The sequence below is a fragment of the Symphodus melops genome, assembly GCF_947650265.1.
Source record: "Symphodus melops genome assembly, chromosome: 19".
Classification (NCBI taxonomy): domain Eukaryota; kingdom Metazoa; phylum Chordata; class Actinopteri; order Labriformes; family Labridae; genus Symphodus; species Symphodus melops.
The window spans coordinates 20005031-20031023 of record NC_136709.1 but is presented as its reverse complement, the minus strand read 5'-3'; the positions used below and the strand labels follow the sequence as shown (position 1 = coordinate 20031023).

Sequence of the window (25993 nt, the reverse complement as noted above, 5' to 3'; positions counted from 1 at the left end):
AGTGTAATCATGAATGCAGTTTTATTAGTTTCAGGCTTTATTCAATCTAAAAACATACAGCTTCTTCCTAAAAACATTCCACTTTCCTTTTCCTCGACTCCTCTCTTGATTTTCCTTCTGACGACTTTCTCTTTACCTTCGTTAACACTTCCTCAAATCACTAACTATGGTTACATGACGGTTACTGCTCCACAAATGTTCTTAACTACGCTTCATATTGGACTGCAAACGGGCTACAAACTACTTCATTAAATGTGATTATTAAGTGATGAGACGCTCGGCTCTTCAGGAAGGACTCGAGTCGTCTACTCGGTGCACAGGACGGCCACGCCGCGCTCGTAGAAGCTGTGCGGCTCCTCCTTGTTGGCGATGTCGAAGTCAACGGTGAAGATGAGGTCTGACCTGGTGAAGTTCAGGTACACAGGGAGGGTCACCTGAAGCGGGAGAGAGAGAGAAACGCCGTGAGTGGTTCTGCACAGACTTTCAAAATAAAAGGCGAACGCAGAATTTAGAAGCATTAAAAAACGTATTTCACGATTCGATGGTGGTTTTTGTGACGTGCACGTCGTGTTCATACCATGTTTTTCTTCTCGGTGTTGTTCTGCTTCACCCAGCGGAGCTGTGTGAGAGGCAGCTCAGTGAAGATGGACGTGGAGAGAGACAGCTTGTTGTTAGCGCAGGTCGCTCCCTGCAGCTTCAGACCTGAGAGAAATAACAACGACGTCAGAAAAACATTCAAAATAAAGCGCACAAATTTACAACGGCAAGTTTGTAGCCAATCAACGACTCCCATTTTCAATAAAAAAACGACTGACTGATCGTTGAGCAAGACGAGGACTGACATAAGAAATAAAGACTTTTAATATATCAATAAGTAAGGTCTTTTACCTGCTCTATTGTTAATGTTAACAGACAAAGAGTAAGCTCCTCTAGCTGACCGGAATGAAAACTAAAGATGAAAACTAAAGACCTCCACTCATGACCTCACATCTGTCTGAGGGGAAAGTTAACCGTCCTCTGAAGAAGAATTATACCGACGACAGCGAGCGATATTTCTGCTGGTCTGACCTTTGATGCCGAAGCTGCAGGCGTCCAGCGCTGCACCCTGGGCGCTGGTGACGTTGACCTCCAGCAACAGCTCCTCCAAAGACCAGCTGTTGGCCTGGGCCACGTACTGGCGGGTGGCGGTGATGTAAGCCTCCGGCACAAACAGGCTGCCGAGACACACGTGGATGTTCTGGGACAAAAAAAAAAAAAAAAATGGAGAGAAATATTTCAAAACTGTGAGCGGCTCCGTTCGTTTCTCCGTCACACGTTGATGCTTTCCTCCATAACCAAGCCGTACCTTCAGCTCCTTTGCACCTCCACTGGCGGCTGCCTGGGAGATCTGCTGCAGCTGTTTGATTCGCTCGCTGAAGTCAGCCACCCACTGGATCACCGTCATGGCGATGGGAACAGTGTAACGACACCAGCTGCGGGGGAGGATGCCTGGAGAGAGCAAACACAGGTGCACTCCGGTTATCTCCTCAAAAGTACAATTTGTTGGTTTGTTTCGCTTCAAGTGAGAAAGCTAAACGTGAACGTTTGTTACCTTTAACCAGCTCGCTGATGAGCGTGCGCAGGTCGTTGGTCTGCTTCTTCTTGCCCTCGCACACCTGAACCACATCGGTTAGATCCTGACGAACCTCCTGCAGCATCTTGCCGCCCATCTTCACCTCACGCTCGAAGAAACGGAACAGAGGGTCCTGGAGTCGGGAGACAGAAAACATCAAATCCAAAACAACGTTTGTCTGAACAGCCGACGTACAAAACAGACAATGTTTTTTAGATGACTGCAGACAAACAAAACAGAACGCGTTACCCCCGTGGACGTCTGCTTGCAAACACCTTCCCTCTCACGTGTGTCATTACCTTGATGTTCTCCACTGTGCGTTTGAGTGGATTGACACTTTGGGGCATGAGCTGCAGCCAGTTGCAGGCGGTGGTGTGCAGGGTCCTCATCCAGGCCGGCTGGGTGTCCGACGTGGACGAGCTGCGCTCTTTCTTCTCCGTCTCGTAGGCGAGGTCGTCCTCATCCTCCAACACCTGCATTTTCAGCATCTTACCCATCATGTCAGTGGCTGCGCAGGCCAGCGGAGGGAGCAAGTGAGGGAAGGGAAGGTGGAAGACAAGGCCGTGGTGGGAGGTAAAAGGGGGGGAGGGAGAAGAAATTAACAAAGAGCAAAGAAAACAAACAGCTTCCCTGGAGGGGTTTGGTTTCATCATAAAAAGAGGAGTCATGCCAAACACATCAAACGAATCAGGACGACACTGGGCAGGAGGAAAGACAGACAAGGCTTCAGGCTGCATCTCCATCAAATGTAACATTCAAACGAAGCTCCCAAGTGGGGAAATAAAACCTCTTCTCGGCTGGATCTGTGAAAGGAAACGTAACAAATGTAGGGAAACAAAACTGAGGGAGAACCGACGGGGAGGGGTGGGAGTGAGGAGGGAGGGGTGGAAATCATCAACAAAGTAGAGGTGGGGTGGATGGTTTACACGAGTCATCGTTGGAGGGAGGGGTTTGAGTGGTATTTCAGCAAAGCGACATGATGGCTGTGAAATACAGCTGCTGGAGGGTGAGGACACCCACAGCCTTCCTTTGGGCAGAGCACCTTTTGAAGCATGATGGCTGTGGCTAACGCTAAGCTACAACGACTGCTACACGGCTAGCAAGCGTATACAAGAGCAAACACCAGCAGCTTCATGTAAAACTACAGAAAACAACAAATTAGCGATGAGTCGACTGAGCAGAAACGACGTATACACGTAGCCACCACACAAAGTATTCTGCCCAAAGCAGACGCATAAAAAAAAAAAAAAAAAACTAGATTCACTGCGACTCCTGTCAAAAATAAGAAATAAAAAGACACTAGAGCAGAGAGAGATGGTTAGTGATGAAGCCTTGAAATCTGCTCTGAGGACTCCAGAGATGTTGACGAGGAGGACGATCTGCAGCGTACCCTGAGTGGTGAGCAGGACCTTCTCCGCATTGCTGGGCAAGCCGAGCCAAGATGGAGTCTGAGTGTCAGGAAGCATCTCGACCCAGTGCATGAACTCCTCACGCCTGGAATCAATAAAAAAAAAGAAGAAAAAATCATCATTTGTCACGTGTGTTAGGTCTTTCACGAGCACGTCTGATCACGCCGCACTACTGACCGAATGCCGTCTGGCATCTTGATGTCCTTGTGTCCGTCGACCTTGAGCGCCAGCTTGAACTCGCTGTCGAAGCTTCCCTTTGTGAAGATGCGTTCCAGGAAGGTGTTCAGCAAACGCTGGTCGAACTCGTTGTCGATTCGACCGCCGTAGATCGACAGCGCCATCAGGGTTTTCAGAGCAGTCCAGGGGATCTTGTCCGGAGCGATGTTCTGACGACCCTGTGAGGGTGACGAGACAAAGTTTTAGAAGACAACAACGACTCAGCGTTTTTTTTTAAAGGTCAGATTGATGAACTGTCCGAACCTTGGCGGTGTCGTCCAGCCAGGTGTCAACAGTGTCACAGGCAGAACGCAGGTCAGACTCTCCAAACTCATATTTCTTGGACCAGCCCAGCGGTGCGTAGCGCAGACGCTCCTGGATGACGGCGTGGAACCAGGCGAGCAGGAAGTAGAGACGAGCGCGCTCATTGGGAGCCTGCAGAGAGAATTCATGGAAGTCGTTACGAGGGCGCACGTGGAGGGAAATTTTGAGGAGGTGTTTGAGGGGGGGGGGGGCGGTGCAGTTTACCTTGCACATGCGGGCCACAGGGATGCTGCTGAAGGTTCTGAGCATGTTGGCTTTGACGCCTGGAGGCGGCTCGAACACAAAGATCCGACCGGCACGGAGCAGGTTCACAGGCACCTAGCAGGGAAACAGGAGACGACTACATCAAACACACACGTCTCTGATGTGACGGGGGTGTTTTCTAGATGAATCAAACGAGGTGGAATATTCTTGCCTTGGGGTTGATCTCCATGGTCAGGAACAGCCTGAAGCTGGCATGAGGCTGCATGGAGTGGAGCTTCTTCTCCAGCTGCATGAGCCATCCAGGGGCCAGGTGGACGTTCTCCAACATCACCCACCTGCAACCAGGAAGTCAGTCAGTGCAACGTGATCAACAACAAAAATAACAAGAAGAGAAACGATCACATCACCTTCCAGACTTGACAGCAGTGTTGATGTCTCGGTCTGCTTTATTGAAGCCTTCAGCTGAACCTGTGTTTAAAAGAAACAAAACAAAACGATCAACAAGGATCCTTGCTCATCTTCTGTCTTCAAGGTCTGATTGTGTCATTTCTTCTTTTCTTACCGATAGAGATGGAAGTGATCTGTTTGTTCTCCTCGGCAGCCAGGTCTCGGACCAGGCCGCTGGCGTCATAACCGGGCACAGAGCACATGAGGACGGGAGTGCTCGGCTTCACCTGCAGACAGCAGAGAGGAAGGTCAACGACACTGACGAGAGAGAGAGAGAAAGAGCGAGAGCGCGAGAGAGCGAGAGCGCGAGAGAGAGAGAGAGAACGCGAGCGCGAGAGAGAGAGAGAGCGCAAGAGAGAGAGAGCGCGAGAGAGCGAGAGAGAGAGAGAGAGAGAGAGAGAGAAAGAGAGAGAGAGAGAGAGAGCGAGGTTGATGCATACCTCCATATCCACGATGTTGGCCAGGTCGAGAGGCTGCTCGATGATGTTCATGAAGGACTCTCCCAGCACCTTGGAGACAAAGATGTGCGACATGGCCAGCATGCGATCTGGGCGGAAGGCCTGGATCAGCATGAGCTGATGAACTGCCTGACCGATGGAAGCTGAAGAGTACACACACACACACACACACGCATACGTTTAGAAGAAGATGATCCAGCTGTGCTTGGAAACATGTGCGTCACGTGCAGAAGACGTGCACACTCACTGGACTGCTTCTCCTCGGACCACAGGTAGGGAACAGCCAGCTCTGGAGAGTTGCTCTCGATCCACATGAAGAATTGCTGAAGAAACAAAAAGAAAAAAAAAAAGACGACGATCACTGATAGAGAGTCCGAGGAACGTTTCCATGACGACGCTGGACGCTGTGCTTTGACTGCAAACTAAAACTAAAACCCCGGCGTTAGTGCTCACCTCGTCAGCCTCGACTTTGGACACGAGGTCACCGAACGCTGGCACGTGACTGAGGCGGACCATGGCCTCGCTCTGCTCGGTGGTCAGACCTTTGACCTTGGGCAGCGACACGCCGGTCAGAACGATTTCCTTTCCGCGCAGATAGTGCTGGAACTCTGCGTCATACGAGGGCTCGCTGGAAAAATGGATTACATGAACGATCAACATTCAGGCTGCGTCTCACATTCACCGAGGAAGTCTTCAGAGGACGTCTGGCCAACGTACCTGGTGATGCCCTTCAGGCTGATCTTAGCCAGCAGCATGGCGAACGTGATGTGGTCCAGGTGAAGCATTCCTCTGGCTGCTCTGTTGAACACCACCTGCAAAAAAAAAAAAAAGTACGTTAATATAAATGACAACCAGGAGGATAATGTTGGCGCTTTTACTCCTAAAACAGATCAAACCTGGAAGAGGTCTTTGGTGATGACAGCGAGTCTCTGCGAGTGATCCGAGATGCCCTTCAGGTTGGAGTTCTCGTACAGGACCGTGTGGTAGGTGTCCAGGAAGAAGTGAAGCGAGTACTGGTACAGGAAGTGCAGCTGGAAAGAGAAGCAGAGAGAGTGAGCACGCGTCTGTTGGCGTTTGGCGTTAACGACACGCCGGCGTGTTTCAGACCTGGTTCAGAGACTCCATGGTGAAGTAGATGCTGCTGCAGGCCGAGGACAGCGACAGGTACTGCTGCGACACCGCCTCCACCTCCGCCATGACGATGTCCGTCTCCTCCACCTTCCTGGTCACCTCGGCCGCCTCCTTCTTCAGGTTCTCCAGCGTGGTGATGATGGTGTCGTCGTCCAGGATGCGACCCTTGACCTCGTTGAGGGCCTGCAGCAGAGATTTTTCCAGCTGACGCAGACGCAGCTGGAACTCACCTGGAGGAAACATGTCGATCAGCTTTTTTCTTTTTCTTTTTTGCATTCACTTTAATTCTTTTTGCCGAAGGCGCTCGTGGTCAGAATCCGCTGACTCGCCGCCGTGTCAGCGGACATCTGATACCCGTGTGTCTCACCCTGCAGTTTGAGGAGGTCGGAGCGTTTCTCGTCCACGTCGGGCCGCTCGGCCTTCAGGACTTCGTTCAGACACTGGCTCTGAAGGCTGCTGCGTGTCACAGTGAAGTTGACGAAGGTGACACGAGAACACAAGTCTGGAGGGAACTCGACCTGCACACACGAGAGACGCGTCATGCACGTGAACGACCATTTCAGGAAGTCAAGTCCTGCTCATATACCGAACACACAAACACTTCTTAACGTGTCAAATATTCTGACGTCATCGACTCACCGTTGGGTCGCGTGTCGAGAGGAAGATGACAAACGACGGTGAGAGATCGATGTCCTGATCTCCCAGAGTGATGAGGACGCGACCTCCAGTGCGGCGAACCTCTCTGTTCAGCACCGGGTTCAAGATGGGGTCGTAGCTCTCTACGTCCTGGACGGGGCAGAAAAATAAATGCATGACTTTAAAAAATGGGAGGAGCCGTAAACAGGCAGCGTGTTCATGACGACACGTGGCGTGTTTCTACCTGGACCAAGAGCGGGTTTCCGAAACGCAGGGCGCTCTCCAGGTTCTTCCTGAAGGCGTCGTCCAGGAAACTGGTCCTGGTGATTTTGCGTTCTTTGTACTCGTTCATGATGAACTCGGTGGCCTGGCCGGACGGATCGATGATGAGTGGGTACCTGGATGGAAAACAGTAAAAAAGACGCTCAGGAACGCCGAGTGAATAAATCAGGATTTAAAGACGAGAGAGAGACGCTCACCTGTTGAACCTCTTGAGCATGATGGCGTTCTCCGTGCAGAGGTCGTCCGCTGGAAGCGAGTTGGCTTGCCAGCGGAGCCGCTCGTCGGCGTTGGACAGGTACTCGGTTCTGGCGATGTCAGTACGGAACTGAAGAGACAAAATGAACGACGAGGGAATTTTAAATAAATCTGTTGGGAATGAAAAACGACCACGTAGCCCTAAAATATGCAAAAACAAAAATTGAGTTTGAAGCCCTGAACGTGTTGAGACTGCGTCCTGCTGCGTGCGACTTATAACCACCTGAATGTTGGCCTGCTGCAGGTGGTGAGACCAGGTGGTGAACAGGTTCTGTCTCATCTGCTGTTCAAAGTAGCCGGCGTAGGAGATGAAGGCTGACGACAGCAGACAGTCCCCGGCGATGGTGGACATCTGGTTCTTGAAGGTCTCGCTGGTCTTCTCCCAGCGGTCCCTCTCAGCGGACAGACTCTTCAGCAGGGCTGTGCTGCGGTTCACCTGCGAGCAGACGGGGATTTTTTTTTTAGACTTGAATTAAAAAGCAACAAATCCAGAGGAAAAAAAAAAAAAAAAAAGATACCTTTGCTTCTACAGCAGCCAAGTCGGCCTTGATGGCCTGAGCCTCTGAGATGAGGACGGCGTACTCCTCCTTGTAGCGTGCGATGCTAGCCTCCAGGTCTCTGATCATCTGCTCCACCTCCTCCGCCTTCGTCTTGTTGTCCGTGGCGTCGTCCTCCAGCTTCTGCAGCTCGTTACGCAGAGGCTCCACGCGCTTCAGCATGTCGGCGTAATTGAGCTGAGAGGAGATTGGGGGGCGTGTTTACAATCAGAGAGCTCGTCATCCACACTGAGGAGTAACGGTGTGATTTTTCACGCCGGTCGTGAGTCTCCTACCTGAGCGATCGCCCACTTCACCATGGGTCCGCAGGCCAGAGACGCCCGGTTGACTTGGTCGTAGTTGTAGCTCGGGTTGGAGAGGTAGTTCTTCTTCATCTTCTCGCGGATGGAGTCGCTGGACGGAGAAGAAGCAGAGAGGGGAGGGGAAAAAAAAAAAAAAAAAAAAGTCAGAAAACAGCAGCTCGGAAAAAAAATTAAATAAACGTAACGTGAAATAAATCACCGGAAGAAATTAGAAAAAAAAATTCACTGGATTATTGAGATTTTTTTTTGTTGTGGGTGGGCGTAGAGAGACTTTAACCGTCTTTGCTGTGAGAAATGCAAAATCATTGGAAGAGTTACAAACTCTGAGTGTCTGATTCGTTTGAATCAACGCTTTACAAGATCTGATCTGATCAGAGGAGCCGCATGATTGATCTGCTGATTGATTTGGTTCTCGTCTCGGCCGTTCTGATGCTGGGTACCTCATTTCCTCAGAGGAAAAGTTGACTATGCTGCTGATGAAATTGTCCCTGATAATAACTTGTCTGATTTTTTTCCAGTCGCTGGTTTCCTCGCCCAGCAGAAGGCAGATAGACTCCAGGGCCAGCTTGACTGCGGCTGGGGGATTGGTCATGGCCCGCACTTCTACTAGGTGCTGCCGCTTTATTGAGCTCACGGCTAGTTAGGAAGGAGGGAGGAAATGTTTGACAGAGAGAGAGAGAGAGAGAGATATCGAGGGGGGGAGAGAGAGAGGACGAGGGGGGAAAGGAGGAATTTGAAAGCAGAGACAGAGAGGGAGAGAGTTTTAGTGAACAAGTGCACGACACATGGCGTCTTGGTTCACCTGATGTCCTCAGCTGAGAAGTTAACGATAGTGGGGATGAAGTTCTCCCGCATGATGATGGAGCGGATCTGCTTCCAGTCCGTGGTGCTCTCTCCCAGGAGCAAGCAGATGGACTCGAGGGCCGTCTTCACAGCCGCGGGCGGATTGGCCATGGAGCGCACCTCCACCAGGTGCTGCTTCTTAATCGACTTAACGGCTATCAACGTCAAGGCGAGCGAGGAAGAGGGGTTATGAAAATGGACGGGAGGGAGGAGGAGGAGGGCGGTGATGAGGGGAAATAATTAGTCATGAAAAGCAGAAATCTTTTAAATAGAGCAGACCGTCGTGGATTTAAAAATTTAAAGGGACATTTCATGTTTTGAAAACAGAAGGATTTTTACGTCTTTCAGCTCATTTAAAAATACAGAATTGGTTTTTTTTACCGTTCTGAGCCTCGATAACAGCAGGCTCCACTTGGTCCAAGTCCTCTTTGACACTCAGCTGTTTGTCTTTGATCACTTCCTGCTGCTTGTACACGGCTTCCTGGATCTCCTGGCTCATCACCTGGAAAAGCGAACAGGAGGAAAGTTTGATGCGTCAGTCGATTGAAAAATCGTTTTCTTCTTCTTCTTAGTGTTGAATTAATCTTTGCAGACCTTTTTCTTCTCGGCCTCCTGCTGGTCCTTGACCATCTTCTTCAGCTTGTCGTTGGCAGCCGCGTTCTTCGCCTCCAACTCCTGGCTCTTGATTCTCAGGTCACGACGGAGCTCCTCCACCTTGAAGACAAAGAAAAAGTTACGATCGTGGTCAGATATTTAAAAAAACAACGTGACAGGAAGTCATCGGGGACGTCTGCAGAAATCTGAAGCGTCTTCACCTGATCGACCGTCTCCTTGATCTTGCGGAGGCCGACGTTGAGGTGCATCTGCTGCTCCTCCAGCTCGCTGCGTTTCTCGTTGAACAGGTTGGCGTACTGGTTGATGAAGTCCAGGTAGTGTCGAGGCGTGATGGACATCGTGTGACCACCTCGCTTCGCCAGACGGTTGTTCGCCTGTGAAGAATTAATGACGGATTGAAGCTTTGAAGTCCAGTTTCAAACCAAACAGCTGATTTGTGTTGTGAAGCGGAGTCTGGCGTACCTGGTGGAGCGTCTGGTGCACGAACACGCAGCCGTTGACGATGGCCTCGCGGTGAGACGGCGGCTGGGGCAGCTTGTCGTAGACGATGGGCATGTAGTCTGGCACCTTGTAGTTTGGTTTTTCCAGATCCATCTTGCTGGTGAACTCCTTACCCACCTGGTAAAGAGCCTCTGTGGACCAGTCTCCAAACCAGTTCAGCACACACCTAACACACACACACACACACACACACACACACACGCACACACAGAGAGAGAAAAGTACGCATTTAGTGTTTCTGCGTCCCACACTGACAGAGGATTGTTTAAAAGTTAGCGGTTAGCAGCTATCATGCGATGCTATTACGTAGCGGCTATCGGCATCCGGCTAACGCGCCCATGGAAACGCAAACGGGATCGGGCTTAAATCAAACCAAACCGTACCGGACTGCTGTGTGGAAACGGGGCTAAAGCGTGCCGTGTGTCCCGTACCTGTTGAAGAGGGCGGGGGACGTGGCCGCCCTGTCCTTCAGACCCTCTGACGACGGGTTCATGGTGAAGACGACGTGCAGGTTCCTGATGACCTGGCTGGTGAACCACTTGTACAGCTCCTCGTGTGTGTCGAGCATCAGGCCTTCTTTCTGGGCTCCTTCTTTACACTGAGTCATCAGGGTGGCGTACTCGTCGCCCTCAAACAGGCCAGGAACCTAAAACAGAGCGGTCAGCATGTTAGAGGCCACAAAACAAGACTCCTGTTGTTCCTCTGGGACTAGGACTGATATAGTCACCTCTCCGTTGGCCAGCAGTGTGTTCATTCTCTCAAGGAAACCAGAATCCAGCACGTTGGACTCATCCATGATGAAAGCGATCTTCTCGTTCTTACAGCCTGAGCGACGCAGCACGGTACGCAGGTCCTCGTCAAAGTCCTCGCCGGTGTATTTCCTGTGGACCTGAAAACACACGCACGCATGAAATACAGACGGGCTCTTTTGCAACAAAAAAAAAAAAACCCATCCCAACATGTTGGACCTTCACGCGTCTGGTACCGACCTTAATCTGGTAAACACTGAGTCCGTTCATCCAGGCGACGAAGCGAGACAGTGTGGTCTTTCCCGCTCCACTAACACCGATCAGCAGGAGATGGCCCTGAGGCTGCCGGAAGATTCTGGAGGAGAAATCATGTCAAACGTTACTCTGGAAAAAAATCTTCTTCTACACACGTTTAATCGCGTGCAAAGAGACGGAGGCTCTGGCTCTCACCGGTCGATCCTGAGGACGTGGTCCAGCACCTCGTTGAAGAGCACCAGAGGGACGTCCAGCTCCTCCTCATAGAAGACCTTCAGACGGGCCTTCACGTAGTCCCGGAGCTCCTCCTGTTCCACAGGGATGTAGTCCTGGGAAAACACACACAAAAAAAAGATGGTCAGTGAAAAGATTTGTGAACGTTTCAGCAGCAGGGCGATCTCTCGTTTTCTCGCTCACCTTGGAGAGCCAGTTGCTGTAGAGGATCGGCCTGTTGAGACCCTTGTCCTTATCGATGTTGGGGAAATGTTTGAGAGCGACCATGTCGATGTTTTCATCCGTCCACCTTCTCTCTTCATCATCGACCAGTCTGGGGGAAAAAAAGGTCGAGAGGTAGAACTCATTTCCAGCACGTGGTGCACGGCACAGACCGCCTCGTGCGAAGCGTTTAAATCTCACCTGTCCTGGAAGAGACGGAGAGCTTCATGGGCCCAGATGCGGATCAGCCCTTCCACAGGTAGAGTCTCCAGAGGGCGCAGGGCCTCGAAGATGCCCCTCACCCAGCGGGTCATCTCTCTGGGAGAGTAGATGTAGTGAGGCTGGGTGTCCTGGGTGAACCGCTCCTGAAGATAAAAATGATCCAGGTTCACTTTATTGTCAAGTCCAAAATATGTCAGACATACGGTGAAATCGAAACCTCCCCACGGTGCAAAGTAGATAAAAAAAAAAATATATATTTTTTTTTTTTTTTTAAAGTACGGTAAAATAGGAAATAAAATGAGGTAAAATAAGAAATAATATTTACAATAATAAAATCTAAAAGTGCAAAAAGTACAAAGTTAAATAAAATGGAATCTAAAACAAAAAGTGAAACTAAATGTGCAGAGATACACGTGAACAGGAAGGAGGCCTGACCTGCGACATGGTGTAGAACTCGACCATGGCAGCGGTGAGAGGCTCAGCGTAGGTACGCAGAGAGGGGATGAGGCGCAGCATGGCGCGGTTGAACGTTCCGTAAATCTGGGTCAGAGAGGCCGGACCCGGGTAGTCCACGTACACCACCGGGACGTGACGCAGGAACCTACAAACAGCAAAACCCCCCGACATGGTTCAACGTCAGCTCTGTTTTTCATGTATATTCTGTTTTTGATTAAAAAGGAGGTTTTCAGTTTGGGTCGTGTACCTGTGCGTGAGAGGCTTTCTGCCCGGGTCAGTGGGAGGATTACAAGCTCCGACAAACTGGATTCTCTCCAGTTTGACCCAAGTCTGGTCTGAAGTGCGATAGAAACCTCCATGTTCAACCATCTGCCGGGGAAAAACACAAAAGAGAGGCCGCTTATATTCTTCCAAAAGGCTTCAATGTCCGATAAGATGAGATGTGATAATCAGCAAAGCAGGATAGCAGAAGACAAATCACAGTGCAGGAAAAATAAATAAAATAAAAATGTAAAAAAATAAATAAAATAAAAATATGAAAATGTAAAAAAAATTATTATTATTTTTTTTTATAATGCATCAAAAGAATCGTTAAAAGAGCCGGTAAGATAACTCGATATGAACCTTTACAAACAAAGCGTTGGTGCTCAATTCTTTTTATCCTAAACTCTGAAGCACTTTGAGATTTTAAAAATGTAAAGTGCTTTACAAATAAAAAAATATTATTATTATCATCAACAACTCAAAAACTCCTCAAACAACCTGATGATCGTTTTTAAGTCACACCAACGTTCGTCTTTGAATCTTTTGAGTTCGTTGTCGTTGTTGCGTGTGCCGACTTTTCTCACAGCTGTGAGCAAGGTGTCGTACCTGTCTCAGGAAGGAGATGACTCTCTGCGTGCCGTACTTGTCCATGTCCGGCAGATTGATTTCATCGCAGAACAACACCAGCCACTTGCCCAGCTGCACGGGAGCCAGCACCACGCCGTTGGGCGTGCGCCGGTACTCGCAGTAATGATCGAAGGTCTTCAGCAGCAGCTCCGGGGTGGTGGCGCTGGAGAAGTTCAAGCCAACAACCTGGTGGAGAAAGGGAAGACAATCATGAGTAACTATTTTCATTTCCACTCAGAAGTTAAAAATGTTCGATTCCCATGAACTGTTTTTTTTCCAGGTTTTCATTCAGGCGTCTCACCTCCATGTCGGGCAGCGCTCTGAGGGCGCTGAACAGCGTCATGGTCTTTCCAGAGCCGGGAGGTCCACACAGCACCAGGGGTTTGTGCTCGGCCAGCCACGTGTAAAGCAAAGCCTCGTGACGCACAGTGTCCAGGGTGGGAACCACGACATCCGGGGACGCCACCTTGTGGGTCTCGACCTCGATCTGGGGCACCTTGCCCTGCCAGGACTGCCATTCGCCTGTGATGCACACCTGCGCACAAACACGAATTCTGATTACAGGTACAGAAAATTTAAAACGACTTCCGGACGTTTACTTTAGTAACGCTTGACGCTGTACCTCGTAGTCGATGATGGGGACGTTGGGAGCGGCGGGGAGGGGCACTGTGGTGATACGACGGATGTATTCTCCCAGCTCCGCCCTCATCTTCAGCCGGCCGTCTCCAGAGAACGACCACAGCACGGCGTAGATCAGATATTTCTGTGAAGAGAGCGCAAGCAGGGATTCATATACAAAAAAACAACAACATGTGACCCCGTCTGAATCTTCCACACGGAGAACACGGAAGCAGAAAAGTACCTGCATGTATTTTTCCAGCTGATCGATGGGCATGGGGAAGTCGGGGTGGTTGTTGTTGTAGAGCGCCACGTTTCGGCACGCTTGGTGCAGCATTGAGAAGAGGGAACCCAGGCAGCGCAGGCGGGTGAAGTCCATGATGTGCTCCATCTTCGAGGCGTGCTCGATGGCTTTGATCACCAGACCCGTGGAGGTGAAGTACGGCTGCAGGATGGCAGCGGCGTCACGCTGGATCTGGTGGGGAAAAAATAAATAAATAAATCGAAACACTTTGAGAAAAGAAGAAAAATGAACGCTGCACGTTTGTGTATTTTCTTCCGTTTATTAACCTGCAGCATCGGTGACGCCGTCTCTTCCTCATCATCGGTTCCCTTCCTCTGGCGCAGAGCTTCATCTTCTCCCTCGTCCAATGGGATGCTGCGTATGCGAGCCAGGAAGTGGTTGAAGATCATGTCAGTGCTGAGAACGTCCTCACTGAACCAGACCATGCCGCAGCGAGACACCGTGGCCAGCGTGGCGTACTTCAGGTCCTGTACTTCAAACATCACACGAACCTGAAGAGAGGCGGAGAAAGAAAAAAAATAATCTTTGATGACGACGTCAGTTCAGTCGAGAACGGGATTAAAACGGTGAAGAGGGTCGTGCTCTTACGTTTGGCGGCAGGCTGAGACGCTCTCCGTTGGGAAGCGTGAGCAGCTTGTTGTCGTCCAGGACCGAGTTCAGATTCTCGACCCACTCAGGGTCGACGTCACCGTCGAAGATGATCCACTGGCGCTTCTGCAGCTCCCCTCGGACGTTATCGATGATCCTGAAAATTAAAATTACGCAGTCGTGTTTGAAAAAAAAAAAAGCAGACAAAAAAAAAAAAAAGGATAACCCGAGGTGAGTCGGCGAGGCGTCGCGTAGAAAGAACTCACTTCCTGAGGATGTGCGTGAACAAGCCGTCGGTCCACTCGCGGGTGTTGGGGTCCAGGGTTCCATACAGGTGGTCCTTGCTGATGGCTTTCGGGTCGATGATGTGGGCCACGCCCTCGACACCCTCCAGCCTCTCCAAGGCTTTGAGCAGCACCCTCCACGCCATGGTCTTCCCGCTCCCGGAGGGTCCCACCATCATCAGGCCGTGGTTGATCTGCGTGATCTGGTAGAGCTGGAGCACCTGGAAGAGAGCGAGCGACGAAGCTTCGTTTCATCTCTTTGTGTTGGTGTTTTCTGAGCGCGCTCAGTGAAACGTATTTCGAGGTGATTTGAGCGACCGAGCGTACCTTCTCCACCCACATGCTGCCGACGTCGTCGCCGTCTCCGTAGGTGAGGTACATCTCGCTGCAGACCTTCTTCAGCTCCTCCCTCAGAGCGGTCATCTCTCCGCGGTGGTACTGCACTCCAGGGAAGACGTCCGACAGCAGGCTGAACAGGAGAGGGATGTCCTCCGCCACCAGCTTGGGAACCATGGTCTCACACACGCTCTGGATCAGGATCTACAGGGACAAGAAAGACAAGAAATTATAAAACAACAAAAAACTAAACAAAACAAAAAAACTGAATTTTCAGCGATTTTCAAAATTTTTGTTTAATTTTCCGTACCTCCTGTTCGGGAAGGTTCTCAGCGATTTCATTTTCATCGACGATTTCTCCTCGCTCCAGCTTCTCCCTCTTGATCCTCTGGATGCGCTCACGCTTCACGTTACCAGCGCTGATCAGCACGCTCTTGAGAGCTCGGAGACCGAAGTCGTAGTGACTCTGCGACGACAGCTGCTCGTCGCACAGCCTGAAAAGACGCCAGTAATCAAACGTTAGAGACGCACCGCCTCTTTGAAATGATCCAACACTTTTTTTTTTCTCCCCCCCTGAATCGTCACATACTTGAAGAAGGGCACGATCTTCTTGGCGAGGATCTCGGCTGTTCGGAAGCCCTGTGAGTAGAGCATGACCTGGGCGATGAGCTGGCGGTCGGGCTTGGTCATGGCCAAGCTGCGGAACAGCTTCTTCAGGTTATCGGGCAGGTTGGAGCGGCCGGCGTAGCCCGGGTTCATGGTGATGAAGATGGCCATGTCGGGGCTGACTTTCACCTGCTTGTTCAGGAGCTCCGTGGTGACGGGCACGCCTGAGGAGAGGACAGATGTGAACAGATGTTCTCTGGATTTTTATTTGTATTTTAGAAACAGATTTCTTCCTGCACAGATGACACGTACTCCGGTCTCTGTTGGGGTTGCTGTGCTCCCTCAAGGCCACCTGGATGTACTGGACCTGCTGCGAGACGGCCGAGAGCATCCTCTCCTCCAGACGGTTGAACTCGTCGAAGCAGCCCCACGCTCCCACTTGACACAGACCCACAAAGATGCGACCCATGGCCTACAGACAGAACATCAGAAAATTATTATTAAAATGATTATTAATCACACAACGTTACGGTGTTTCATTGATCTCGCGTGATTCTGCACCTGGAAGTCGAACGTCTCATCACAGTTGAAGACCAGGACAAAACGCCCCAGCTGGTGACCCAGAGCTTTCACGGACTCGGTCTTCCCCGTGCCAGCAGGACCTAGACGGAGGACAGATTATCACACATTTAAATCCACATCGTCTGACGCTCACCGTCCTTGTTGTTTCTCTGGGCAGAGTAAAGTTCCCGTACCAAACGGCGATCCTCCGAGGCGGGCCTCCAGAGCCTGCGTCATGGTGAGATAGCAGCGGTCTGTCAGAGGGGTCTGGACCAGCTTGTCCTGGACACCCAGATACTCGAAGCCGTAGTTGAACTTGGCGTTGGCCATCTGGATGGACAGCTGCTGCAGCACATCTGTCTGCTTGGGGTCGAAGTAGAAGCGCATCTGGCTGAGCCACTCGAAGGACTTGGGGTTGTCGATCTTGTTCTTGATCAGGGTTCTGGTCACGTCACGTTGGTGCACCAGCTCGGTGATCTACGATGAAGACAAGAGTGATTTTTTTTTTTTTTTTTAATTTGGATGTCGTCTTTAAAGAGTGTGGATTGATTTTTTTTTAAGTCACAATCATCTGACCAGGTGCTCCAGTTTCTTCCTGCGGAGCGGCGGCTGCTCCATCAGCACGGTGTCAGCCAGCACGTTGAGCGTGGCCTCCACGTTGGACAGCACTCCCTGCATGGGCGACATGTCTCCCCCTCCTGAGATGGTGGTCAGAGCCGACTCGATGTTCTCAGACCAGGCGATCTGAGTGGACAGGACCACCAGCTGGGCCTGTGGACGGAGGATGCAACATTAAAAATGAACACACAGCTTGGATCATTTTCCTGCGTTTAAAAAGCTCCAAACACCGACCTGGTAGCGATCGATCCAGTCGATGTACTGACTCAGATCCACGGCCGTGCCCTTGTTGAAGGCGTTGACCTCCGTGACGGACTCGGCCAGCAGCTTGGCGAGCGTCACTCTCATCTCCTTCTCCACCAGCGTCAGCCACTCGTTGATCTTGGGATGCTTGGTGATGGAGACGGGCGTCTTGTAGAGAATCTCCTCGCCCTCGCGGGACGAGATCCCCAGCACCTCCGTGTTGTCCTCGTTGAGCAGGATGCTGGAAACGCCGGCGAACATCTTCTTGAAGTGCTTCTGCAGCTTGGCCACGTTCTTGCTGTTGCCGATGATTTCGAGCAGATCCTCGTCTCCCACGAAGTAGAACCTGAACGCCAAACATCAAGACGGTCAATCAACGCAGACGTCGGTGAAAAGGGATTTCTGATCACAAACAAACTGAAGCGTTATTCCCACCTGGGGAATGAGGATCTCTCTCTCTCCAGGTATTCTCCCAGAGCTTTCTGGATCTTTCCCAGCAGGTCGGCCAGCCTCTCCAGAGACCTCTGCACTCCCTGTATGTTCAGCACGTCCATCACCAGCGGAGACTTCGACACCTTCTTCATCAGAGCCAAGAACTCTGTGCTGATACTGCAGGACAGAAGAGAAGAAGCACGTTTGAACAGGTTTCACGGGAAACGTTGTCAAAGCAGTTTATTGACATGAAGAGTGAAAATTAAGGGTTCGTCTGTAACCTTTGGAATCGCTGGGTTTCAACAGGCAGCAGGTGTTTGATGTCGGCGCTGCCGGTAAAGATGCCTTCCAGGTAGACCCATCGACGCTGAACGTCAATCCAAACATCGAACAGCGCCATGATGCGGTTCAGCTTGTCCTCCCAGCTCAGGGCGTCTTCCTCGAACACCTTGGACACGAGGACAAGAAAAGGCACGGCGTTACGAAGCGATGAGACGCTTATGAAATTTCACATTTTTAAGCGACGTGTGTAAAGATCTGTTCACCTTGTAGTATGGAGACAACTTCATGGCAGACACGCTGTTGATGTGCTCCTTGACCTTGTTGAAAAGGTCGTCCCAGCCTCGGATCAGACGACACTTGTTCTGGTAGTTCACCAGGTCGAGCTCGTACGAGTTCCAAACTTCTCGGATCTGAGGAAAAAAAAAATATTTATCAGAAAAGTTCTGCAGAACAAACAAAGCAGACCCCTCCTCCTCCTCTTCCTCCTCCTTCTTCACCTGTTTAAGGAACTCCTCCAAAGCCATCTCTCCCTGAGCCACCAGGAGAACATCCTTCACCACCATCTCATTCTTCTGCAGATCCACATCCCAGACCTGTCCCAGCGTGAGCTCGGACGGGACCCAGTTCACGTGCAAGCGCTTCATCAGCTGCTTCCAATGGCGGTCCTTCAGAGCCTCTGATTTCAGCTCAATCACCAACATGTTCACCTGGGGAGAGGACGGACAGGAGACGAGAATTAAAAAAAAACAAAAAAAACAACATTTTCTTCAAACTTCTGGAAGGTCAAAGTTGAGCAGCCGAACCTTCAGGTATCCTTTGAGCAGCCTCTGGACGTACTCATAGGACGCATACTGTCTCAGTCTCGCTTGGAAGTTCTTCAGCTGGTTCAGAAGTGCATCCAGACTCTGACGAAGCTATAAAAAAAAAAAAAAAACACAAACGCCAGCACGACAAAAAAGTTAAACGACAAGAATTTTTAGGGAATTAACAGTTGAAATTCAGCGCGTGTGGATTTGTCACCTTGCGAGGCTGCACGGACACCCATGGCTGCTCTTTCATCTGATCGATCTGCTCCCAGACCTTCGACAGCTCCGACCAAACTTCTTTCAGGTCATGCAGCTCCTCCAGCGCCACCTACAAGATGCAACCAGGGAACAGCGTTTTAAAAGTGTCCGTGTGTTATTTTTTATTTATTCGACTTAAATCCCTTTTTACGTGTTTGCTGGCGTTACCTGCACCCTCTCTTCGCTGCCACTGAGCAGCCCCGTGTCCGTGAGCTCCAGGGCCTCCTTGGCTCGAGCACACTTTTCTCTCTCATCCTTCAGACGGCCAAAGTTGCCCTCATAGATGGTCAGAGACTGAAGGGCTTCCTCTGGACGCAGGTTACCCTGGTGACACAGGCGACCAGCGGATTAACAGCACATCCTTTGATTTGCTCTAACAGCACGCGGGGAGCATTGTGAGATTTTGTGTTGGTCTTACAGCCACTGGTTTGGTCTTCTCCCAGTCATTGAGCAGGTCTGTGGTGCGGTTCTCCACAGCTTTGTCCTCCTGGACGATCTTCATCTGGAGGTTGGCCACCTGCTGCTGGATGGCCGTGTCCTTCCGCTTCATGATGTCACTGAAGGCGCCCCATTCACCTTCGATGTTGTCGATGTAGAGCCAAGATGGAGGGAACTGGAATCTCTGCTTCTCCAGCAAACGCTGTCCATTCCTGAACAACTAGAGGCGAAAAGAAGAAGCTGATTAAAAACTTTTTTTTCTTAAAGCTGAGAGTGATTTAAAAGAATTTAAAATAAAAATGTTTCAGAGAACTTACGTCCACATTTTTCTCAAACTGTTTGATCTTGCGCTTCAGAGTCTGGACATACGTGATGAAGTTAACGGCATCCGAGGTGCTCGCCGTGTCCACAGAGTGCTGCTCCAGTTCTTGACGGGACTATCAGGCAAACAAAAGGAAGGTAAAGAAGCTGCCTGATATCACTGATCGTTGATATGGATGATCAAAATGATCCTCAATGACACGATGCGTTTACCTTGGAGATCTGGGAATGGAAGTCCTGCATGTTCTGTCCAAGCATCTGGCCAAACTTGCTGAGCACTTCTTTATGCCAGGAGTCGTACTTCAGGTTCACCTTGGACTGGACCTGTAACCAGGAGATGACAATGAAGAAAACAATGAGATTAAACATGCACAAAGCCTTTCACAAAACTAGACTCCTCGTTTTTAAAGCATAATTTTCACACACAGCAAACCGGCCCCGTCGGCGATCTTTACCTTGCCGTAGTCGATGACCACCGGTCCAAAGTCTTTGCGCGTCTCTGCGTTGTCGAAGGTTCCCCGAGCTTTTCGGATTTGGACCAGCAGGGCCTGCCACTTGGTGAGGTCTTCGCCCAGACGGTTGTAGATGTTCTCAGCCTGCATGTCCCACAAGCACTGGTACTGCAGCCACACCTGCACAGGGCCAACAAAGAAAGGAGACGCTTAATGACAGCCAGACTCGGACAGGTCAGTGTGAAGGAGAATAAAAACAAAACGAATGTTTATGTATTTGAACACGAGGACTCTCTTACCTTGACGTAACGCTCCACCTCATTGACGATGTCTTCGACCGCGTTGTAAGACTCCTCTAAGGCTGCGGGGCCATCGGGCATCCGCGTCAGAGCGTTTCTGTAGAACTTCTCTTCCTCCGACAGCTCGTAGTGAACGCCCACCTGGCGAGGGACAGAAGATGAGCACAAGAATATAGTCACCACGCTTTGAAGACTCGATCTGAGCTTGAAGGAATTAAACTCAGGTTTGCATGTTCGTTGTTTTATTTGCTTCTCATTTCGAGAATAAATTAAAGTTTGATCTTTGATCTGTTTGGAGGAAGTACAGCTGCCCCGCCCCCCCCTTTCCCCTCTGCTCAGACAACCCTACCTGGTATCTCTGGCTCTGGATCCTGGGCAGCGAGAGGATGACCATCTTCCAGGAAAACATCTCCTGGTAGAGCTTGTAGCGACAGTCTTCAATGGGAGGGTTTAGGTAGATCACCTGGTTGGTGATCCTCAGCTCATGGATCACGTTCTGGAAGAAAAAAAAATATATATTTATTATAATTCAGATTTCAGCTGTGGTCAGAAAAACACATAAGACTTAAGGGAACACTTCACTCACCTTGATCTTGGGATCCCCTCCAGGCTTGTGGCTCACTTGCGGAGCCTCTGTGTCCATGTCCACGTCGGCTTTGTCCTCTATCTGACCACGCAGGACCTGGGTCCAGGCCTTGAGGCCAGCCTGCAGGCGCACTCCCAGGATGCGTTCAATCTGCGAACACAAAAAAAATCAGTGCTGTCCACTCTGCTTCGTAGCGTCACATAATCGTCCGAGTGCCGATTGGTGGTGCCGACCTCGATGTCCAGCTTGTTGACCCAGATGGGGAGGTTGGAGTAGGAGTGGAGGTTGAGGTCGTCCACAGCTTTCTGGACTCGATTGAGGATTTCAGAGAAGGTCTTGTGTTCGAACATGCACGTGTCCAGAGAGCGAACTTCAAGGTCGATCTTCTCCTCGATCAGCAAGAGATCGTCCACCTGAAAAATCAAACAAAAAAATTAGAATTAACGCGTGCAGGATTCAAACGACAGCAAAACACGGACTGAGCTCCGCTACGCCGACCTTCTCCTGGAAGTTGAAGACCATCTCAGCCAGCCTCTGGACGTACGGATCCAGCTTGTAGGATTCCCACACCAGCGTGATGCCTTCGGTAACCAGAGCCTGAACCTCCTTCTTGAGGCCGGCCACCAGCAGGGAGATGGAGGACCGCTCCTCCACCTTCTCGCAGGTGCGCTCGTAGGTGCGCACGCTCTCGATCAAAGAGATGGCAAACGGGTACAGCTGGTTAGCCTGGTGGGCTTTGTTGACGATGGCCAGAGGGACGCGGAAACTCAACCACTTCAGGTTGCGGACCTCTTTGGACAAGGTGATGATCTCGGGGAGGAAGTTGACTTTGAGCTTGAGCATGTTTCCGGTGCGTCCGCGGGCGCGAGTGCTCTCAATTGTGAAGATGCGGCCCGACACGCCGAGGTTACGCTGCTGCACCTGAGTGACGAGAAGAAGAGAGGAATATTTAAAAACAATGAGCACGTACAGAAAATAACGGCAATGAAACACGACTGAAAAACAAAACGCTTCATGTACGACCACGATCGGCTCCTACCTTGCGAGCCCAGTCATCAAAAATCTCTTGGGTGTTGAGTTTTGCGCGGAAGCTATCGCCATCCTGTTTCAGCTTCAGCCCCTCGACGTGGTTCTCCCAGCCCTTCCCCAGAACGTCCTCGACTCGCTTCATGTACGCCGTCAGCTGACGGTCGATCTGCTTGGCCCAGATGATGGAGCCGGACACGGGCGGCAGGTCTCGCACGTGGCTCATCTTGCACGCCTGGCTCTGAGGATACTGCACCTTGAACTTGTCGTGCAGCGACTCAATGTCGTCCTTCACGCGCTGGATGAGCTGCGTCTGGTATTCCCGGATGGCGCCGCGGATGTGAGGGCGCACGAAGAGGGCGTTGAAGCGCGAGAAGATGCGGAACATCTCGTTGGCGTTCTTGGCGGTTCCCAGCTGGTCGCGCAGACGTGCGGTGATGCGGGTCTCCACGCGGTCGATGCGCTCGTCGTAGCGCTTCATGGCGGCTTCCCAGGCCTCGGTGCCTTCCTTCGACACGTCCAGGCCGTCGACCTCTTTGACATTCTCATACGCCAGGTTGACCTCCTCGATGGCGTTGGCATCGGCCGCGTCCAGCAGAACTCCGGCTACCTTCATGTCCTGAGGCTCCACGGTCTCTCCAGGAGCGTGCTGAGGCACAGCGGACACCTTGAGAGAAACATTAAAAAAGAAACACTTAAATCTGGCGTCGGAAAAAAAATATTTTCTGCACCGTCAAAAGAAAAACTCCTTTTATATGACCATGAAAATTGTTTCTCGCGTTGCGATTCCAGAAGTTGTCGTGCTCTACCTGAGGCCTCAGCACACGGACGATAACCGCCCGCAGCTGTTCGTGCTGCCTCCTGAAACGTCTCATGTGATCCAGGCGTGACTGGAGCTTCCTGTGTGCTGGACTCAAACGCCACACCATCTTCAGGTTCTCCTCTCTCTTCCTCTTCACGATGTCCCTCAGAAGCACCTGCAGCTTCTCGTACTCGTCCTCCCAGGTCTGGAACACCTCGAAGCACGCCACCATCACCTGCACACAAGATGTTGTCAGACGTTTTTTTTTTTTTTTTTTTTTTTAGCAGTTAAAGTAAGAGTGTGATCCTGGAGGAGACACGGATACGGACCTTTTCAAATTCCTCATAGGCGACGTGCATGAGTTTCCGGGTGCCCAACACCTTAAGCAGCTGGGCGCTCAGGTCCCTGGAGATGGCCTCCACCAGACGCAGCGCTCTCTGGATCGGGTACTTGGTGTTCCTGATCTTCTTCAAGTGAGTGAAGATAGCCATCAGAGCCTGGCGGATCTTATCGAGCTCCGAGGCAGAGAGCAGGTCATTCAGCGGGAAGTCCTTCATCAGAGGATTGTAGTCGTTGACCGTTTCCACAGCTTGTTTCAGACCTGCGGGAAGAAAGAATCACAATTACCCATCCTGTGTTCAAAATGCTACAGCAGAAGGTAAACAAACAAAAAACAACACTCACCAGTGTCTGTGTCAAAGCTGACGGTAGCATGGAAACGTTTGCCGTGTTTGAGGATGTCCAGAGTGAGCAGAACCTCGGGGCTCTCTCTCTTCTCCTGGATCCTGTTCAGGGCTCGCTCCAGATTCAGCCAGAAGCTGATCTCCTGCAGGGCCGTGCCCGACGCCGGGTCGCGGTCAAGCTTGGTCACCTGGGAGCAAAGTAGACCCAGAGTTAAGAATATAAGAGCAATTATTTCCTTTTTATTCTCACGTACAACAACAAGATTACGCTTCCATTGGAGAAAAAAAAAAAAAAAAAAAAAAAGCAGGTGTGAATGTCTCGTACCTTTTGGATCTCCCTGATCCAGCGGTTGACACCAGACTGCAGCTGGTTAAGGAAGGACGGGTCCTCCACTTTATCACCAAAGTCAGTGACTTTGGGCTTCTCCCCGCGCTCGTAGCACTGCTTGGCGATGTTTGTGATGGTGTTATGGATCTGCAGGCTGATCTCGGGGATCTCGATGTTCTGCTGCAGGTGGAGAAGTCCCATCTCCAGCTCCGCGATCTTCTTCTCCACTGAGGGAGCCATCTTATCCCCATCTCTGAAAGGGTAAGGACCGATTGTAACCCCACATCGACGTGTCAGCCTCCCATCCCCATCCCAAATTCAAAATGCTTCATTTTCGGGGTTTACCTGTCTGCTTTGCCGGACTCGCGGATGTAGGACTTGAAGAACGGAGCGACGGCATTGCTGATGAACGAGTGGAGCGTCTCGTAAGGAGAATCCTCGCTCAAGGTCAGAACTCTGACTTGGGTTGATATGGGCTTGTCTGCATCGATGACGCCCGTCCTCTTGATCAAAGCCAAGCTGCCAGAGGAGAGAAGGAAAACAGAAGTGTCACTCGAAGATTTGTCTGCTATGCAAAAAGAAAAAGAGAAGTTCGTCATTTATATGCTGTTTCAGAAGAAAGGAGAACTTACCTATTGGACTTGATCCCATAGTGAATGTCGATGCTGACATTGTAAGTGATGCACTCCTTCTCCTCCTCTCCTTCATCTCCAACGTCCTCTGTGTGAAGAACAAATAAAGTCTCGAGTCATATCCATAAAGTTCTTCCTGAGGACGCTGCAACAGGCCAATAATCCACAAGTGTTTGCTGCAGGTTTTTCCATCACATCAGCCTGCGTCTCGCACTCCATCTACTTAACATACTCCCTTACAAGTGATGTCATTATTTCGAGGAGGTGTTTCAGAGACTGCACTCTCTGCATTGCAGCATCAGAATTATATCAGGAGCTCAAACATTATCAGGCTGTGGGGCCCCGGGGACTCCCAAACCTCCAGGCTCAGTCATGAGCAGAATCAGGGGATCGAGGGTTTCGCTCTCATTTAAACACGAGGGCACGAGGATCAGGATTACTTCGCCTCCAGGAAACTGAAGAGAAAGCGCTCTTTTACAGAAGCTAGTTCACATGACAAATGTGCAAAGTCATTGCTGAGGGGTCTTTTTACACCGTCTGATAAAAAAAAACGTAACAACAGATGAACACTGCTTTCTAGCTGGACTTCACCGTGTTGTCATGGAGACTCTGTTCCTCTGTCCCCACCCTGTCTGTGTTGCGCAGCTTCAAATTCAGCACAGTCATCGACGCAGACAGCATGTTCGGGCTGGCTGACATTGTTATGAAGCAGAAACGCATGCCTGCGGAGATCTGCACGCACCTTGCAGGTCAACGCAAAATATGGCATTTAAACAATATCTGCATCCACTTTTAAAATACAACTTAAGCCCTTAAAATTTACTCTCCAGATAATTCAGAGTCAAACTCTGGTTGCAGGTAATGAAGATGACTATTCTACCGAGTCTGCAGAAATAAAAGGAAACTTAAAAGTTAATTGAATACGAGATTCACAATCTGTCTTAACGAGAAATATTAAATGTGAACTCACAAGCGTGCATTAATTAAACCATCTTCCAAACAACGAATTTAGGTCACTGAATCACAACAGCCCCATGGGCTACAGTTGAGTTTAAATATCAGACAGTTTGCGGCTAAATGTACCTTTTAGTGCGCTTCTCTCAACCAGGATGGTTTGAAGTTGAGGATCGGCCAAAAATTTCCTCATCTGCTCCACGGCACTCTTCTCCTCCAGGGCGGTTTCCAGTGAGGCCGGGGCCTCGCCGCCATCTTCCAGGAGCAACGGAACCAATTTCCTGATGTGCTTCTGCAGCACCGACGTGTCAGCTACCGTCTGAACGGCCGACACCTCCATGGTACCGGAGTTCTCCTCCGTCCCCCCGCCGTCAGACATCCTTTTAAAGCCGTCAGAGACGACTCGGTCGCCGCGTGAAAAGTGAACAAAGACGCTGAAGAAACTGAAGTATCTACCGGGTAGCTCAGAGACCGAGTGTCGCTGTCAAAACGCCGCAGAACCGTTCGCGTCAGATTTATCAACGCAATGAATTATGGGACTTGTAGTTCACAAAGAGTCTACTTCGCGGGGCTGACTCAGCGGGAAACTACAAATCCCAGAATGCAGTTGAAAATATTTTTTTTTTGTCTCTTTTTTGTTGTAACGTTTACGACCAAAAGAGGGAGGAAGGGAGTTGTCTCCAATGATGCAGCTAAAAATCAGACATCCTCTATATAATATAACAACTACAGCACA

The 25993-nt window shown here is 50.5% G+C and overlaps 1 protein-coding gene across 1 annotated transcript; it reads right to left on the bottom strand.

Annotated features, from left to right (window-relative positions):
- Window positions 1–2: 2 nt before the first annotated feature.
- Window positions 3–25784, bottom strand: dync1h1 (dynein, cytoplasmic 1, heavy chain 1). Its single transcript, XM_079370178.1, has 78 exons — window positions 25387–25784; window positions 24304–24391; window positions 24017–24190; window positions 23669–23924; window positions 23345–23531; window positions 22990–23261; window positions 22668–22895; window positions 21872–22525; window positions 21331–21753; window positions 21066–21245; window positions 20833–20982; window positions 20596–20742; window positions 20247–20387; window positions 19951–20127; window positions 19709–19819; window positions 19492–19611; window positions 19155–19394; window positions 18905–19060; window positions 18693–18806; window positions 18476–18586; window positions 18170–18379; window positions 17936–18082; window positions 17672–17838; window positions 17394–17567; window positions 16950–17304; window positions 16674–16868; window positions 16292–16574; window positions 16098–16198; window positions 15849–16008; window positions 15520–15760; window positions 15241–15424; window positions 14922–15134; window positions 14577–14815; window positions 14311–14467; window positions 13989–14213; window positions 13663–13893; window positions 13423–13563; window positions 13102–13335; window positions 12780–12986; window positions 12157–12278; window positions 11889–12054; window positions 11433–11596; window positions 11214–11343; window positions 10992–11125; window positions 10782–10896; window positions 10520–10681; window positions 10224–10438; window positions 9754–9958; window positions 9492–9665; window positions 9271–9390; window positions 9058–9178; window positions 8636–8831; window positions 7807–7924; window positions 7493–7708; window positions 7198–7410; window positions 6917–7044; window positions 6682–6835; window positions 6441–6587; window positions 6169–6319; window positions 5778–6031; window positions 5567–5701; window positions 5388–5482; window positions 5124–5298; window positions 4918–4993; window positions 4653–4813; window positions 4328–4439; window positions 4173–4233; window positions 3977–4100; window positions 3766–3879; window positions 3502–3672; window positions 3199–3416; window positions 3003–3106; window positions 1912–2120; window positions 1592–1745; window positions 1346–1488; window positions 1069–1237; window positions 578–702; window positions 3–434 (listed from the first exon to the last, which is right to left on the bottom strand). The coding sequence occupies exons 1-78, from the start codon at window positions 25634–25636 to the stop codon at window positions 306–308; spliced, it is 13923 nt and encodes a 4640-aa protein (XP_079226304.1). The 5' UTR covers window positions 25637–25784; the 3' UTR covers window positions 3–305.
- Window positions 25785–25993: the final 209 nt, after the last annotated feature.